Below are 19,475 nucleotides of genomic sequence, written 5' to 3' on the forward strand. Positions count from 1 at the left end.
TCGGTGCTGGGACCGCAGCTGTTTACAATATACATTAATAATTTAGATGAAGGGATTAAAAGTAACATTAGCAAATTTGCCGATGACACAAAGCTGGGTGGCAGTGTGAAATGTCAGGAGGATGTTATGAGAATGCAAGGTGACTTGGACAGGTTGGGTGAGTGGGCAAATGTATGGCAGATGCAGTTTAATGTGGATAAATGTGAGGTTATCCACTTTGGTGGCAAGAACAGGAAGGCAGATTACTATCTAAATGGAGTCAAGTTAGGAAAAGGGGAAGTACAATGAGATCTAGTTGTTCTTGTACATCAGTCAATGAAAGCAAGCATGCAGGTACAGCAGGCAGTCAAGAAAGCTAATGGCATGCTGGCTTTTATAACAAGAGGAATTGAGTATAGGAGTAAAGAGGTCCTTCTGCAGCTGTACAGGGCCCTGGTGAGACCCCACCTGGAGTATTGTGTGCAGTTTTGGTCTCCAAATTTAAGGAAGGACATTCTTGCTATTGAGGGAGTGCAGCGTAGGTTCACAAGGTTAACTCCCGGAATGGCAGGACTGTCGTATGTTGAAAGATTGGAGCGACTGGGCTTGTATACACTGGAATTTAGAAGGATGAGAGGGGATCTGATTGAAACATATAAGATTATTAAGGGATTGGACACGCTGGAGGCAGGAAGCATGTTCCCGCTGATGGGTGAGTCCAGAACTAGAGGCCACAGTTTAAGAATAAGGGGTAGGCCATTTAGAACAGAGATGCGGAAAAACTTTTTCACCCAGAGAGTGGTGGATATGTGGAATTCTCTGCCCCAGAAGGCAGTGGAGGCCAAGTCTCTGGATGCATTCAAGAGAGAGTTAGATAGAGCTCTTATAGATAGCGGGGTCAAGGGATATGGGGAGAGGGCAGGAACGGGGTACTGATTGTGTATGATCAGCCATGATCACAGTGAATGGCGGTGCTGGCTAGAAGGGCCGAATGGCCTACTCCTGCACCTACTGTCTATTGTCTGTTGACATATGTGAGTGATGATAAACCCGATTCTGATATGGGTATCTATTGTGGAATGAGAGTGGAGAGGGGGCAGGGGGAGGGGAATCATGGTTGACAAAAAGGGGAAGGGAGAGGAGAGGGAATGGGAAATAACCAGAGAGACATTCTGTAATGATCAATAAACCAATTGTTTGGAATCAAATGTCCTTACCTGGTGCCTCAGGGCTGGGTGTATCTGCACCCACACCACCCCCTATCCCTGGCACTCCTTCTCTGCCACCTGTCTCACACCCCTCCCATGGCACTCCTCTCTCGCCATTCCCAACATCCTTTGCTCCCTCCAGAGTGACAAACTCACTCTCCGCTCCATGTTGACAAGTACAGTACTGTGCAAAAGTCTTAAGCACACTGGCTATATATATGTGCCTGAGAGTTTCGTACAATATTGTATATCAGCAAAAATATAAAATATGAGAACAGGAAGTCTACCCATTCATTTTTCATTGGTAGGATAAGATCATCACCGCATGTAGTTCTTTGATTCTGAAATTCACTCCACTGACCAAATTTAGGAATTGCAATTACCATGTTGGCACAGTGTATTTTGTGTTACTGACCAGTGACAAATTTCTAATCATAAGATATTTCTGTTTGGTGTTAAAGAATTGACTTTAACATTTGATTTAGCTATTGAAATGATAAACACATTCTCAGTGATAATATGAGGAGTTCACAAACAGGGCAGTTTGCCTCAAATTTTATTCAAGGGCCAGGCCAGTTATTATTCCATTGTATCAAAAGAAACTTGATGAAATTATTGATTAAGGTTATCAGCAGCGACATGTCTGCAATATCTCTTATTCAGAGCTGCAGTGCCTTTCTGGAGTATAGAGAACAAATCCAATCAGAACTCGTAACAGATAAGTAGAAGGTGCCTGTGTGTCCTCCTCCTTCTCTAACTTTGCTTTTTACTGGATCTCACAATTATTGGGTCAAACAACTGCAGTAGATTCAATCATTCCATGCACCTGGTGGGGTCAGGGGTCAATAAAATGTTTATGCTTAATAGAATACAGTTAAGTTTCCATTCATTCTTTTAATTATGTTATTTTAATACTGCAATAATTTGATCGATTGTTCTAATAGAATCATCGATATGCATAATTTCCCTTTGGTCCAGTGATCTTGAGTGATGCCTCTGATTAAAGCTACTGTTGTAGCTTTAATGGATGGGCAGGACCAAGAACTGAATTGACTTGAGCTAAGGATTAAACCCCCAATGTAGTGGGAATCTTCATAGCTGTGCAATTTTCTTCTAGTCCATCCATTCTTCTCAGTTCCTTCACCCAGGGCTGTCTGGAGGTTGTTTGTTATATTAGTTAAATCATGTAGGCATTTATCTGCATTTGTTTCTATTCACAATGATAAATTACAATGATGTGTGGAAATTTTTTGACACGATATGAGCAACTTATAATGATGCTCTTTATCTTTCATGTAATTTATCACCATCCCACACCATTGCACAACTGCCATTGTTTCTGGTTAACTCAGTGGATGAGAAGATTATGATGGATTTTATATTAATGGAGTATTATTCTGAGAGAGCTGTTCTCATCATTGTTGTGTCTCTTGTGTCTCTTGACATTGCACAAAATCCTGTCTGTATACTCTAAGCACAGCAGAGTATACTGACCCGACATATAAAATCAGGAGCAGCCTGTGATTTTCTTCATCATGTGATTTCTGACTACAAGGTGGTTTGATAGTTTGTTTTGCATTTGGTCTTCTCATCCCTCACTCCCACCATAACTCTTAAGACACCTATCACACCTATCTTGTTGTTCATCACTAAATGATATCTCCATTTGCAGAACACTTCTAGTTACTTTCTACCAGCACCAGTCTTTGCTTCATTGACTTTGGTCAAACCAGATTTCAGCAATGGAGTGTGGTGTGCAAAATGATGTTTAGCGTGAAAGACTGAGGGGAGACAATGAGCCAGATTGACAGCTTTGATTGCAAGAAGCACCGTTAAAATAAAATGTGAATGAAGATGTTGCGTCTTGTAGTCAAAGTGTCAGCCAGCCAAAATGATTTGCATCGGCATTTAAACCATACATTACATTTCACTGTCAGTTGAAGATATTCCAGTGATCCAAAAGATAAATGATGGGAATAAATGAGGTTCAATAAATTTGAATCTATCCTCAATAGGTATTCACATTTAATTACTATACAGTCATTTCTTATTACCTATTTATCTCCAAAATTGTTTCCTGCCAGGTCTTTGAGAATCTTACAATATTTCCTTGATTTTATGTGTAAGCAAATAAACTAGATTGTTCTGCCTCCTCAAAATGGCTTCACTACCTTTTTTGGGGGGGGGGGAGAGTTTCTAGAATACTACTCATACCAGGTGAATAAATTAATTCTCAAAATATTAAATATAGATGTTGCACTATTTGATGCTGTGGGAGTGTTAGGTTGTAAGCATACATTGGCGTTTGGGTCTGTATTTTCAGGGCTACATGATAGAAGTTTATTGTGTGCTCTAGAATTTATATTGCTTCCACATTAATATGATTGGTTTGATTTGGTGTAATTGTAGCTGGTTTCCTCTTTTGCTACATTTTTGAAAACTTTGATTAACTATGGTGTCTAAACACTTCAAAGTACTTGAAGCCATGGTTATGGTCAAGTACTTGAAAACTTGGGTTAATGTTACTCGTAACAGCACCTGGGTGCTCCCTTTGTCCGTAGTATTTGGACGCTAGATTGTATTTCTGTGTCTCTGGGCCTTATTTCCTCTGTCAGATGCCCGTCAGACGTGTGAACTGTCCAATCTCTCTTTCTTGCAGTCCCTACCCCAGATCGTGTAGGGCCTTCTCTAGCCAGCAGCAAACACTCTGTGTAAACTGTGAGAGTTCACGACAAAACTGGATGGATTGTGGGAAGTGCTCTCAGCTTCTCAACTCCATACAGTGGCCTGACTAAATTCAGTACCACATCCCACACAATCAGTTGCCATAGCAGATAATATCTGCTGTAAATTGTTGGAAGCTTCCCGAGCAGGGGCTTGACTGGTATCGTCAATTACCATCATAATTCTGAGCAGCTTCACTGATCTCAAGCTTAGAATGAACAGTTGGGATAAATAGTCCATGCTGCCGGCAGGCTGACCTTTTTTAGATCTGGCACTGTGTATTGAGAAAGGGTTTCAGTCATCCAAGACAAACATGACTGTCAAGTAGTAATTCAAAGATCCTGCATCTTCCCCTCTATGCCGAACTGACAATTTCTGATGAGCCAGAATTAGGGCTCGAATCTTACCACTTTTTTATTCGACTGATACAAGTTTATTTATCACAAGTACATCGATACATACAGTGAAGTGCATATCTCTATCAACAACCAACGCACTTGAGTGTGTGCTGGAGGCAGCCCACAAGTATTGCCATACGTTCTGGCGCCAACATAGCATACCCACAATGCTCAGCAGAACAACACAGAACACAGCAAGCAACAAAACAACCCCCTTACCCCCACACATGCACAGGCCTCCAACCCTCAAGGTAGGCCATATTCTTCATTCTCCAGCCGACTCCGATTTAGACTTGTAGGCAGACATTGGGACTTCAACGGCAATTTAACAGTTGTTAACCGTGTACAATTTGCATAGCTCATTCACTTTGTTTTCGTGGTGCTCTGAGTGCTTTGCGTGTGGCTGCTGTAAACTACTGACCAATCCAATTGTCCATGAAATTTTTTTTTATATAAAAGGTAGAGCGAGGGCAAAAGACTGCAACATTAAACGGGTAAGAAGAGGATGCGACACAGAATCTGCGTGAAATAAAATGGAGAATAGAAATTAATTGCAGAGGCCAAAAGTTGATGCATCCCCCTTGAGTGTGGTTATTAATGACCAAGAATGTCCCAATTTTGCAAAACTCAAATTGGCACTTCATAACTAAACCAAAAATAAGGACTTAAACCTTCATTTCAAGGCTCATCTAATGATACAGCTGTTATCGCATTCACACTAGAGTTCTGTTTTTAACCCATTTCTCAGAACTCAGATATATGAACAAGGCATTCACTGTGAATACACCCAGTGTTGTGAGCAGGTGAATAGAATTTGTCTGGAGAAAAATAATGATTTGTTAAATGAATTTACTCAGTAGGAGTTCTTAAACCACTGCTCTTAATGGCTTCTCACTGTCATTCTATGTGTGGATGGCTGTAATGAACACTCTGGTGTCTCTGAGGTTAGAATAGTGGGTGGTGAAATGATTAAAGCACCTGCATTTAGCCTGTCCTTTAATTAGTTCTCAGTCTCCTCTTTACTGTAGGACAAGCTAAAATATTCTTCAAAACATTATACAAGACACCAGGGTAACTTTCTGCACTCCAATATAGAGTGGTTCACTTTTTCATACCTATTCTTAACAATATCATTTTGTATCTCGATAACCCATTAGCCATTTGGATTCAATACCATTCACCGTTTTGTTTCTGCCGTCGTAAGAAAAAATGTTCTTTTTGCAGCAATAACCCAGCACACCGATATTTCTTGGCAACTGACCCTGTCACTGGAGACCTGTACATCTCCGATACCAATACCAGGAGGATCTATCATCCCAAGTCGTTGACGGGTGCCAAGGATGTGACGGCAAACTCTGAAGTGGTGGCAGGGACTGGAGAACAGTGCCTACCATTCGATGAAGCCCGATGTGGCGATGGAGGCAAAGCTGTAGAGGCTTCACTGATGAGTCCAAAAGGTAGGATGTACAACAAATAGAGAAATGTTCTGTACGTGTACACCCGCAGATGGAAACATATGCATACTTCATAGATTAGTGACAACAATTTCAAAAAAAAAACTAATGCACATAGAAACTGCAGAATAGAATGTACAAAATGCCTGAGCAACTCAGTGGGTCAGGAGGCATCTATGGAGAGGAATAAACAGCCGACGTTTTGGGCTTCATCAGGACAGGAAAGGAAGTGGGGAGGTTGCCAGAACAAGAAGGTGGGGGGAGGGGAAGGAGTACAAACTCGCAGGGGATATGTGAAGCCAAGTTAAGAGGAAGGTAGGTGTGTCGGGGAGGAAGGATGAAGTGAGAAGCTGTGAGGAGATAGGTGGAAAAATAAAGGGCACGTAAGCAAGTCTTATACACGCTGCTATAAACAGAAGCAGGTCTTGTGACTTTAAATTCTTAGTGTAGGATTTTTTAGTGTTTGCCAAGTAAAGCCTTGTTGCTGCTTATAAATGAGCTCTGTGCTCCATTGAATGTCCCATGACATGAAAGAGTAGGAAGTCACAGTGGGACTACACTTATAGCAAATTTAGTGCGATAAATGAGGATTTCTTAATGAGGAAGCTTCGTCTTTCACATTAGCACCTTGAGACCCTCTGTGTCGAAAGGGAGTCTTGTAATTGGACAGAATACAATAAGCACTGAGATGATCCTTGCAAACTCTGAAACAGAAAACAAAGTACTGGAAGATAGTCAGGCAAATGGAATGGCAGACATCGAAAAATGTTTGTCAGTTTATCGGGTACCTTGTACAAAAGGTCAGGTAAGTGGATATTAATGAAAGTCGCCACTTTATAAGGTGCTTCTGCACACCTGCTCATTTATGCAAGTATCTAATCAGCCAATCACGTGGCAGCAACTCAATGCATAATGTCATACAGACATGGTCAAGAGGTTCAGTTCCACAAACACAAGAAAATCTGCAGGTGCTGGAAATCCAGGGCAACACACGCAAAATGCTGGAGGAACTCAGCAGGCCAGGCAACGTCGATGGGAAAGAGTACAGTTGATGTTTCAGGCCCAAACGTTGACTGTTTACTCTTTTCCACAGATGCTGCCTGGCCTGCAGAGTTCCTCCAGCATTTTGTGTGTGTTGCTGGAGATCCAGTTGTGGTTGACTGTGGAATGATTGTTGGTGCCAGGTGGGGTGATTTGAATATCTCAAAAACTGCAGACCTCCAGGCCTTTTCATGCACCACAGTCTCTGGAGTTTACAGAGAATGGTGCGAAAAACTAAAAAAACATCCAGTATGGGCCGAATCTGTGAGCAAAAACGTCTTGTTAATGAGAGAGGTCAGAGGAGAATGAGCAAATTGGTTCAAATTGACAGGATGATGAGAGTAACTCAAATAACCACACCCTACATCAGTGGTGTGCAGAAGAGCATCTCTGAACACACAGAACACTTTGAACCTCGAAGTGGATGGGCTACAGTAGCAGAAGGCTACTTTGTTAGGTACAGGAGGCCATGGATTGTAGAAGCCCTGTTACAGCACTGTTCAGATAAAACATTACAATACTTCTCTGCCCTCTTCCTCATCCTAACCTGTGTGTGAGTTTTTCTGCTGTAAGGTGTTTGTTTAACTTAGTAACTCTGTGTAAAAAATGGCTATAAAAAGTCAAACAGAAGCTGTGTCATTTGGTTCCTATTTGCAGTGTCTATGTCACAGTGATTTGTATTTCTTGTTAACAGGAATTGCCATTGACAAAAATGGTCTGATGTATTTTGTGGATGGAACCATGATCAGAAAGGTTGACCAGAACGGAATAATATCCACCCTCCTAGGTTCCAATGACCTCACATCAGCACGACCTTTGACCTGTGACACCACCATGCACATAAGCCAGGTATGATTCTGTTTACATTGAGCATAGTCAAAATTTAAACAGAGAAAAAAAGATAATACTGAGGGGGCTTTTTCCGTACAAAGATTGAATCCTGCATGGATGTGAGAAGAAGTTACTTCATTGTTGGATAGTAGAAAGCAAATTAGCAGCTCATGATGAATGACAAATTCAGGAACAGAATCTGTCAAGGGATGTGCATTGGCTAAATATATTCAAAAAGTTGGCCATAGGTTTTGCTTTACAGAGTTACATTCACTCAAGGGAAAGTCAGTTTAACTTTTGAAGTTGACACTCCACTCCCTTTGTGCTGTACTGAAGAGGCATCACACTTTGAGTGCTTAAAGATCCATGGGGCAATTTTATTTTGATACAATTAGTTTTAGCTATCTCAGAATGTTCAACTCACCAATGTACAACTTCACAGATATTAATTTAGATTTCATTGCTTCTTGTTGGACAAATCCCCAGCCCTTGACCTGTTAAAGATAAAAATAGGTACAGCAACAGGCTCTTTCCAATCAGGCCTGCAGAAGCCCTGTAAAAATTATTCCTGTTCCATTGCTAGTTCTCTTTAAATAAGATCCAAATCTCAGGACTTTATCACTGGACCTACAATTGGATATCTCTTAAGTGACCATAGTCTTTTGACAGAGTTGTAAGTGTGACCAGCTGCGGGTCCATTGTCATGGACCATGGACTGGAATGAAATATTGATGTTATCTTCTGCTATAATATTGGTTGGATTTAATATATTGTGGTGAGCATTTGGTTCATAATGACAGACGAGGAAGCTCGTTAAGTCAACAACCTTTTTATTGTGATAAATACAAAACAGACTGGGCATCATGACCCGAGAGAGAAGCCAACCAGTCTCACACCGACGGGGATGGTGACCATCGCACACCCCGGTTACAGTTAGGGTGACCCACAAATACACAAGCAAGTAACTGTATAACTCAAGCTAAAACGTAACACTAAATGAACTGGAACTTCCCACCATAATCCCACTGAAGCATTTCAACACAAGAACAATAAACAGTGCTGGTCTTTAGAGTTGCAGGTGCAGGGTGTCGAGGTGTCAGCTGTCGCCATGGGCGCTGGGAGTTCTGAAGGCCCCCTCCAGGGGAGACCCTGTTTGTGTGAGGCAAGAGACAGGGCACCCAGAGTGTCACTTCCTTCCTTCAGCCTCGCTGGGTCAGTGGTGGCCACGGGCTGACACAGTGCCAGGGGCAAGCACACCTGATAAACCACGTTGGAGATGTGGTCGAGCACCTTTCCTGGCCCCTTCCTTCACAGCCTGGGAGACGGCAACTAACTGTATAAACCAAGCTAAAATGTAACAATAAATAGTTTTTTTTTCCAATAGGTACATTTAATGCCAGAGAAGTGTATACAGTATCAATCCTGAAATTCTTTTTCTTCGCAACCATCCACAAAAACAGAGGAGTGCCCCAAAGAATGAATGACAGTTAAATGTTAGAACCCCAAAGCCCTCCTCCCAGCTCCCCCCTCCCACACGTAAGCAAGAGCAAAGCAACGACCCCCCCCCCCCAGCAAAAAAAGTATCTGCACCCTCCACAGGACATTGAAGGACGCAGCAAAGCATCAATAGAGACACAGACTTGGAGTACTCAGAAGACTATTCGTTCAGCTAGGAATTCATTCTCTCTCTCTCTCTCTCTCTCTCTCTCTCTCTCTCTCTCTCTCTCTCTCTCTCTCTCTCTCTCTCTCCCCTCCCTCTCTCTCCCCTCCCTCTCTCTCCCCTCCCTCTCTCTCCCCTCCCTCTCTCTCCCCTCCCTCTCTCTCCCCTCCCTCTCTCTCCCCTCCCTCTCTCTCTCTCTCTCTCTCCTCCCTCTCTCTCTCCACCCTCCCTCTCTCTCCCCCCCCCCCCAATAAGGAAAAAGAGGTGTCCCTGTTTCACAGTGAGAGGGGAGACATAATAAAACAATTGGCCGATTTATGGTATTAGAAGTCTGTTGCATCGCTCTTTCCAAGCTCCGTGCCCAAAGAACTTGAGTCTCTGGGCACACAGCCAGCAGCCAACTCACTGTTTACGATCTTCCATCTCCCAGGACACACCAGGCGGCCTCACTGGCCTGGAGTCCGGCCGCCTCCAGAGCCACGAATATCCAGGACTCTGAAGGCACGCTAGTCTTGCAGACCGTGCCCTGGGCATGTCAAAAGGCGCCCAGTCGCAAGGCCCTGAGAGCGGGTCCCATTTCCACAAAGAACCGAAGTCAGTGTGTAACTCCAGGTCAGGGTCTTCAAAAGAACCCCGGGAAAGCAAAAAAAAAGAGATATTAAAGATAGAAATAGAGCTGTTTCCGAAGAGGCAAGCAAAGGGGTCACCGTTAGGCACCATCGTCCTAAGCTCTGCTCTCTGTATGCACTGGAACTTGCTACCATAATCTTACCAAAGCATCTTAACACAAGAATAATAAACAGTGCTGGTCATCAGAAATGCAGGGGCCGGCTGTCAACCACGCCCCCCCCCTCCCCCCCCCCCCCCCCCCCACTCAAGGAGCATCACAATATCAATGTTGTACATAAGCCTCGGAGACCCTTCTGAATGAGGATTTTCATTTTATTTATTCATTCTGTATGTGATATCCCTATTGGCCCTGACTGAGGGGGCATTGAAGAGTCAGCCACATTGGTGGTTCTGGATAAAAACAGCAGATTTCTTCCCTTGAAGCCCATGAATTGACCAAATGAAAGAGGATATTAACTCTTGTTAGGTAATCAAGCTCCAGGGGTTCTTGAGTCTCTCAGGAGGGTTGCCTATTTAGGGAAGAATTATAATCAGAGAACAATATAGCACAGAAACAGGCCATTTGGCCCAATTAGTCTATGTCAAACTGATGATATCTTGCCCAGTCCCATCAATCTCTATCTAGACCATAACACTCTATACCCCTGTCATCCATGTACCATCCAAATTTCTCTTAAATGTTATAATCAAACCCACATCCATCACTACATCCAGCAGCTCTTTCCAGAACTTACCCCTCAGGTTCCTTTCACCCTTAACCTATGACCTCTAGTCTCACCCAGCCTCAGTGAAAATGCCTGCTTGCATTTACCCTATCTATACCTCTCATAATTTTGTCTATCTGTTATCAAATATCCAGGGAATTAAGTCCTGATCCATTTACCCCAAAACTCAGGTCCTCAAGTCCTAGCAATATTGTTGAAAAAGAGATGGGGCAATTTTTTTTCCTCTCGCTCAAAGGGCCATCAGTCTTGGGAACTCTTCTTCAAAGTGCAATGGAAGCAGAGCTTTGGATGTATTGAGGTGGTAGAAGCTTCATTCTTGGTAAACAAGGGTTACTAAAGGTGTTCAGAAATACAGAGTTGAGGGTACAATCCAATAGGCCATGATCTTATTAACAGGCGGAGCAATGTTGAGACACATGGTTTATTCCTATTCCAAGTTTATATGTTTATAATCCAGTGGTTTTGTGCTTACTTTGCTGCAGTGAGTGTTTCTGTTATGTCTAGATTTATTTAATTACTTAAATAGTGAAATCCTCCAGCTGTGGCGCTGACATTCAAACTCAGGTCTGGATCAATGCTGCAGACTGTGGCTGCGAGGCTAGTAGCTAGTCACCGTATTACTGAAACACGTAACAATAGCTTTAACAATAGGCAAAGATCCTTTAAAAGTGAAGATCAGATTATAATCTATGAAATGAGTCTGTTGGTAAGGAGGCGAATACAAATGGATTTCGCAGTTATGCAGGTGAATCAAGAAAGAATCCTTTAATTTGTATTTATTTAGCCATTCTATGGTCATTGAAATCCCTTTTGATTTCCGATAATTCAAAGCCGTCTTTCCACTTAACAAAATTCAATTGCTCAATAATTCGAATCGAGTAATGTAAACAACACAGCTGCTTGGGGAATTGAGTACTTAAGAACTAATTATTGGATCATTTCTGTTAAGAGATTGTGAAATAAGAGTAGGCGATGTATATGAATGAGGGGTATAAACGCAGAGATTCTGCACTGAATGAAAAAGTGGTTGAAAATGGCCCAGTAGAGTCTGCAAAGAGGAAGGCTGGATCTAGGTCTCAGAGATCTACGCCCTGCCCTTTGCCTGATCCTACACAGCATTCACTGTCTCTTGCTTTACTTTAAAATGTATAGCAGTAGCCCCACCTTCTGGTGTATTACAGTAAATGCTGTCATTCATTCTCTTTGTTGCTAAAAAAGATAGTTCTGCTCTGCTGAGAAAACACTATGAAAGTTGAATGCAAATGAGCCTTCGTCAAGAATGTCCCTCTCGCTTGAGCTTTCCGAAACACAAGCTACCTGATTCAATGCAATGCACACAAAAAATACTGGAGGAGCTCTGCTGTCAGGCAGCATCTGTGGAAGAGTAAATAAGATGTCGACAGTTTGGTCTGAGACCCTTCTTCATCAGGTCCTGAGTCGTGGCCCTAATCGTCGACTCTATTCCTCTCCTTAGTTGCTGCCCGACCTGCTGAGTTCCTCCAGCATTTTGAGTGTGTTGCTCTGGATTTCCAGTATCTGCAGAATCTCTTGTGTTTATGTACATGATTCAGTGCTGCTTCCAAGCTGCTTTGAGGTGGCCTCAAGCAAAGAAATCATGAGTCTCTTAAGTCAGTGTTACTTACTGGATGAACTCTTGATGAAGGGGCTTCAATATATTTTCCCATGGATTCAACTTAACCCACTGAGTGTTTCCAGCGTTTTCTGTTTTTAATTACTGGATTTTTGTTGTATGTTTTCAGGAGCAATCCTCTGTTCCTGTAAATTCCTGTCCATGTTCTCTCCATTTTACTTTGTCTTCCCTCTCCCTTACAACTCTTCTACCCCGCTTCCCTCTTTCTTTCTCAGTGCTCTCACATTCTTCATCCGTTTTTATTTATCTCTTTTTTGCTCTATATGCTGCACTGTGTTGTGTATTTTGTTTTGAAGTGCTATTTGATTCATTCTATGAGTTGTACATGTTCTAGGTTTATTTCTGAGCTATTTTCAAGTCTGAAATAGAGTTCATCCAGGCTGTAAGTGCCTCCTGGTCTAGAAGTGCATGTTGCTCCAATTGATACTTTCCAAAGAACTGACACACATCTTTTACACTCCACAAAGTGAAAATGCATTTGTTGACAATCTAGCAGCCCGGGAATCTTTCAAGACACTCGTTAAAACCTAAATAGAGCATTGAACAGTGCAGGCCCTTTGGCCCATGATGTTGTCAATCTAACCCTACCCTCCACACAGGCTTCCATTTTCCTTTCATCCGTATGCCTCTCTGAGGTTTCCATCGGTCACAGTTGACCATGGTTATTGCGTCCTCTCTGTCGAAATACATAAGCCTGGGCAGTACGATATGGAGAGCAAGCTGATGCCCATGTAGCAAGCTCCCCCTCTCCACGCATCAGGAGCCCAAAGGAATGGCGGATATCGATACATTTTGGTACCAGAAGCATCACAGGAATTGCCAGTCAGCATTGAGATCAATGTAGGACTGCCTTAGGGACGCCAACTCCGGATTTTTCCCTTGGGGTTTAGTCCCAAAGCCTTCCCCATGAGTGGGTATAGCCGCAAGGCAGTGGAGGTTTGAGATCAGAGTTTTCCTTCTCCTCGATGAGCTGACAAGCATGGATGACAAGCCACATCTGCCAAAAGGTGCCAGTAACTCACCTTTGCCCCTTCTGTCAGTCGAACAGTTCCGCCAGGCTTTGTAGCTAAGCCACATGTAAAGACCAGGAGTTGGACGGGGTTGTCAGAGGGTATTTGAGGTGCACACCACTGGGAACATTTAACAGGTAGCAGGAACTTGTCCCCATTACCATCCCTGACTATAACAACCTAAGAGTCTCTCAAATGTCCCCAATATATCTGCCTCTAACACCACCCCGGCAGAGCGATCCACCACTCACTGTGTGTATAACTTTAAAAATTCAAAAGTTCATTTTATTGTCGAAGTATTCATAGACAATACAACTCTGATATTCGTCTTCTCCAGATAGTCATGAAATACAGAGATAGCCACGAAATAAAACTTATCTCTGACATCCCCCTATACATTTTTCCAATCACCTTAAAATTATACTCCTCGTATTAGCCAATTTAATCCTGGATAAAAGTCTCTGACTGTCCAATCTATCTATGCCTTTTATCACCTTTCAAGTCAACTCTCATCCTCCTTTACTCCAAAGAGAAAAACCCTAACTTACTATACATTTTTGGTTTAGTTTTGGGTTATCTGACCTTCTAAGTGTTGGGATGGCTTGATATCAGTTTGGTCACCCTTCTCAGAAAGTGGCAACGTTGACTGAAGGAAACATCCCGAAAGCACTCAAAAATCTTGTCACTACAATCCACCTATTGAGCCCAGAAAATACTATATCAAGGAACTAAAGAGAGGTTATGCAGGCTGGACAGCTGTGAAGCCACTATACAATTCTTCAATGCACAGGAGGGAAGCAGTTGAGGAGAATGTCAAAAGATTCTTCATCAGCAAAAGTGCTCAGATAGTAAGACAGAGCCGGGGGGATTTACATCATCTTCAAAGTAATGTTTTCACTTAATCTGTTTAAGAGCGGTGCCTTGGTCGGGAAAAGCCTTTCTTCACTGGTAAAAATTGAGTTATGTGATAATTGGAAGCAAGCACCTTACTGTATGATCCATGGGACATTCCTCTTGACTGCTGTATTCTCAGTAGCATCAATCAGTAAAATTGCAGAGGAATTGTGCAGAAACACCATAATGGATTAGCTCCCACTGTTGGACAATTCCAGCCTTTTCTTTCTCGCACTTTGAATGTCAAATGATACATAATATTGGGAGGCACACTTTTCTTCAGAAAGTTGTGTGTGCCAAGTTGTAACTGGAGTTACTGGAAGCATCACTTGAAGCCTTTGGTAGATATTAATTTAAGCTTTCCTCATCAAATGGCTCAACACTTATATCTTAATTTCAAGAGATTTAGATATGCAGCATGATAACAGAACCTTTCGACCCAACAAGCCCATGCTATCCAATAATATCTATCTGCCCATTTAGCCTACGAACCCATACATCTTTGAAACTGGAGCACCTGGTGGAAATCCACGAGGCTGTGGGGAGAATGTACAAACTCCTCACAGACAGTAGCAGAATTGATCCCCGGTTGATGGCGCTGTAATGGTGTTACTCTACCATGCTGCCTCGTTTGCTCCTTGATAATTTTGCTCAGTTGCAGAAAGCATCCACAGCCTAAATTCAAAGCAGTAATTTCATTCACATACAGCCTGCTGGAAAGTAAGTCAGTGCTAATGTTAATTCAAAGTCCCTACTGAATTTCCTTATTGAATGTCTCAGTGCCTCAAGTTATTGTACATCATGATCCTACATTGCTGTTGAAGGTGTTCCTGGTCTTAAGAGAACAGCACGTTACTGAACCGAACAAAGATATAAAATAAAGATCGGTAAAGTGGTTCTGCCCTTCTTGTGTGCAAAGCTTAACCAAAAAATATGTTTTGTACATATCTTGAAGTATTTGTGCCTGTTTCCAATTGAAGCCCCACTCTTTGGATCAGTGACTCCCTGTTACATTTCACTCTGAGTAGATGTCATTTGCCTGTCGAATGTTATAATGTGATCAGTGTGTGCAATGCATGTTCCACCATGCGGGCAAAGGGTCAGGGACCGCATATGAGAACCTGTGGGCTAATGTCTTGTTACAACAAAATTCCCAAAATTGACTTTAGTACGCTGCTTTTTGCAGATGAACAAAAATTACAGCAACTCTGATCGAAACAACAAACCTATTGACTCCCCCCGCCCATAACCCAGAGTCATAACAAGTGGATTAAGTTTCTTACTTAAAACTTTAGACGACAATTCGTATGTTTGCAGAAAGCATCCGCAGCCTGAATTCAAATCAGTCATTTTATTCACATACTCCCTGCTGGAAAGCAGGTCAATGCCTATTAAAGTTCACCACTAAACCCTTTCTGACAACAATTTCCTCTTCCTGATTCCCTCCCTATCCTTGTTTCGTTCACAGGAGAAAGCCCTTTAACAGCATTAGAATGTAGAAAAGTACAGGAACAAGCCTTTCGGCCCTCAGAATCTGCACTGAGCATAATGCTGAATTAAAAAAAATCTCACCTACCTGTGCCTGATCCAGATCGCTCCATTTCCTGCACGTTCAAGAGTCTCAACAGCTTCTTAAATGCCTCCTTTTTATCTGCTTCCACCACCGCTCTGGCAGCCTGTCCCACTTTCTGACTATAAAAACGTAACACCACACATCTCCTTTTAACATCTCACCTCTCTCCAGTGTACCTTTAATACAGAGCTCCTTTCCAGCAGGCTGTTGGTGAACAAAATGACTGCAAATGTACGAATTTCCTTCTGAAGTTTTAAATAGAAAAGAAATCATGTCTTCTGATAAATTATTTGCTCAGAAATTGGACTTTACCCACATTAGTCCTGACACCAAGTCAGATAATTGAATATTGTTACTTGTAGGCATGGACATCAGCTGCTGTTGTGTGAAAAGACTAAACATTTTGAAGAGAGCAAAAACACAAAGCATGCAAAAAGTGTAGTTGTATTTTACTGAGGCATATTGGTCCTGTTTTCAGTGAGATAAGAGAGTGAGAAACAGATTTAAATGTAAAAAGGCACCATAAATATAAAAAAAAAATTAAAACACACTAGGGGTGGGTGAGGTTGGGTGAGACTAGACCTAGGTCATAGGTTAAGGGTGAAAGGTGAAATATTTAAGGGGAAGTAATTCATTCCGAAGTTAAATTTATAGTTACATGAAAAGAAATCATTTCAGTCCGGTTGAAGTAAGCCTACATTGTCGATGAACCACACCTGATGTACAGAGTGAAGATGTGGATATCTGGTAGGAGAGTTGGATGTGGCAATGATTCTGCTTTGGATTCAATTGCCATCAAATGGGAGGGGGGTGAGTTCTCCATCTTCTGCCGGCTCATTTCTCCCTTCTGTGAAGTCTTGAGCCCTAAACCTGAGAGTGTTTCCATTTGCAGGTCCGTCTAGAATGGCCTACTGACCTCGCCATCAACCCGATGGACAACTCCCTCTATGTGCTGGACAACAACATTGTGCTGCAGATCAGCGAGAACCATCAGGTGCGCATTGCAGCTGGACGTCCCATGCACTGCCAGGTTCCCGGAGTCGAGTACTCGCTGGGGAAACGGGCAGTCCACACCACGCTCGAGTCAGCCAGCGCCATCTCCGTCTCCTACAGCGGCGTCCTCTACATTGCTGAAACAGACGAGAAGAAGATAAACCGGGTGAGGCAGGTAACCACCGACGGAGAGATCTCACTCCTCGCCGGTGCACCCTCAGAATGCGACTGCAAGAACGACGTCAACTGTGACTGTTACCAGACCGGTGATGGCTATGCCAAAGACGCCAAGCTCAACTCTCCTTCCTCGCTGGCCGTCTCCCCCGATGGCACCTTGTATATTGCCGACATGGGTAACATTCGGATCCGGGCAGCCTCCAAGAATAAGCCCGTGTTAACGTCCATGAACTTGTACAAGGTGGCGTCCCCTTCAGAGCAGGAACTGTACATCTTTGACATCAATGGCACCCACCTGTACACAAAGAGCCTCATCACCAACGACTATCTCTACAACTTCAGCTACAGCAACGAAAATGACATCACCGCTGTGACCGATAACAATGGCAACACCCTGAGGATACGAAGGGATCCCAACCGCATGCCGGTGAGGATCGTTTCACCGGATAACCAAGTGATATGGCTGACCATTGGGACCAATGGGGGACTGAAGGGCATGACAGCACAGGGCCAAGAGCTGGTCTTGCTTACCTACCACAGCTACAGCGGCCTCTTGGCAACCAAAAGCGACAAGACTGGCTGGACCACTTTCTTTGAGTAAGGGTCTTTATGTCTTTTCATGAAGTGGTGGCATAAAATGAGGCATTGAATTATTATTTACTGTGTTTGCATTTATAATGTACAGTTTTGTAAGATTTCTCCTTATTAGCCTGCATGTCAGGTGCAGGTTGCTCACTGTAAGTGTTGATTTGTATTTACTTGATGTAGAGTTACAGCCTTTTCGGCCCAACAAGCTTCCACTATCCAGTGACACCCATGTGACCAATTAATCTGCCAACCCATACATCTTTAGAATGTGGGAGGGAACTGGAGAATCCCGAGAAAGCTCATGCAGTCACAAGAAAAATGTACAGACTCCTTAAAGGCAGTAGTGGGAATTGAACTCAGGTCACTAGTGCTAACTGCTAGGCTACCATGCCACTCTAAATGTTTGAGGCATGTTTTAAATTTCCCAAGCAATCTGCCTCCCATAGAGTGGTGACCCTTTCTGAGCACAATTCCTGCTTCACCAAATGTGATGCCCTTTCTTATTTGTTGTGTATGTAGATAGCCCTCCATTTCTGTATAACCAGATCACAATATTCCCTGTCAAACAGTGGAAAGTTGCATCCTAACAAATGCAGGAAATCTAAATTCGACCATCAGCTGCCCCAGGGAAGTTACATTGGAGTTCCATGCTTTGATTTGCAGCTTTTAACATCGAATTTATTGTACAGCACCAGTTTCCCTTCCCGAAGCTTTAGAGGATCTCAGGGCACTCCAATTTCTACCCCAACCAAGACCAACCATCTCACAAAAGCAAGAGACTGCAGTAAAGTGTTCCTTAGTTCAGAAACGGGGATGTGCTGTCTAGCTGTATGGTTAGCCTTGAAGAGGAACTCCATACTATGGCTTTATCATCATTTGACACAGCAAGCATTTAATTCATATCCACATTCAGCTATACTGTTAAAGGTTTGAGTTCTTCTATTAATGGAGCAGACTTGTGCTATGTCCACACTAGACCGGATAAATCCATAACCGAAGCTTTTTCTCTTCGTTTTGACTGAAATGGCGTTTCCCTCCCCCGAAAATGGAGCTTTTCTAAAACGCCCTCCAGGGTGTGTAAATTTGAGAGCACCACTTGGGCAGAGTAGTGTGGACAGGGTAAATGGACAACAGATGTGTAACAGCCTAATGTAACATTGTATGGAAATACAAGATAACACTGATGCAGGCATGTTTTATACATTTAACAAGGTACTTTATTTTTGCAACAGAGTTAGTCAGTTTTTCAATGTCCGTCGTCAGCCGGGTCATACAGTCCGTGAACTCCCTGTCGGTTGCCGCCGTACGCTCCAGTATTTGTTTTTTTTTAGTTTTAAGTCCTGTGCGAGAGCCAACAGCTGTCCGTCATTTGGCAATTTCCTTTTAAGTTTTTCTAGTCTGTAACTGCACAAACACGCACTTTCACAGCGAGATTTGACACCAAACATGTCGCTCGTTTTCTGTAAATGTGTCCTGTATGCCCAGTAGGAGGAGATTCACCCAAATACCCGTTTTAATGTGGACGGAGGTATTTTCAAAATCGCTTGGTGTGTGGACGCCTATCATTTTTATGTGAAACCGGCGTTTTCAAAATAATCCGGTCTAGAGTGGATGTGGCCTTAGTTCTCCAGAATGCAGCAGTGTGGGAGTCTTTTCCCCTGTTTTTACACATCCAGGTTCCCAGTGCAGCTTGTTTGCTGTTTACTAACTTCTTCTGTAAACTAATTGGAATATTTACAATGCCACATTGATGTCTCTTTTGTCTGGTACATTGTATAGAATGCTACAATCAGTAAGTAGATCTCAGCCATCTGAATATAAAATAATTTGCAGAAGTGTTTTCTCTGAAGTCTCTTCAGAGCACAGATGCTGATGGAAACTCGAAAGAGAACACAAAACGGAAGTGCAAATCCGAAGCAGCACACAATTTATGACCATT

General features: G+C 42.8%; 1 protein-coding gene across 17 annotated transcripts in view; it reads left to right on the plus strand.

Annotated features, from left to right (window-relative positions):
* Positions 1-19,475, plus strand: part of LOC140728939 (teneurin-3) — a 2,305,574-nt gene that overhangs the window by 2,254,978 nt on the left and 31,121 nt on the right. For all 17 annotated transcript variants that reach the window (XM_073048051.1, XM_073048055.1, XM_073048053.1 and 14 more), the window contains 3 exons: positions 5,534-5,766; positions 7,499-7,653; positions 16,671-17,545. In XM_073048051.1, the coding sequence (XP_072904152.1) occupies positions 5,534-5,766; positions 7,499-7,653; positions 16,671-17,545 (1,263 nt within the window). The remainder of the gene's footprint in view (positions 1-5,533; positions 5,767-7,498; positions 7,654-16,670; positions 17,546-19,475) is intronic.

Source organism: Hemitrygon akajei, chromosome 6 (assembly GCF_048418815.1).
Source record: "Hemitrygon akajei chromosome 6, sHemAka1.3, whole genome shotgun sequence".
Lineage (NCBI taxonomy): Eukaryota > Metazoa > Chordata > Chondrichthyes > Myliobatiformes > Dasyatidae > Hemitrygon > Hemitrygon akajei.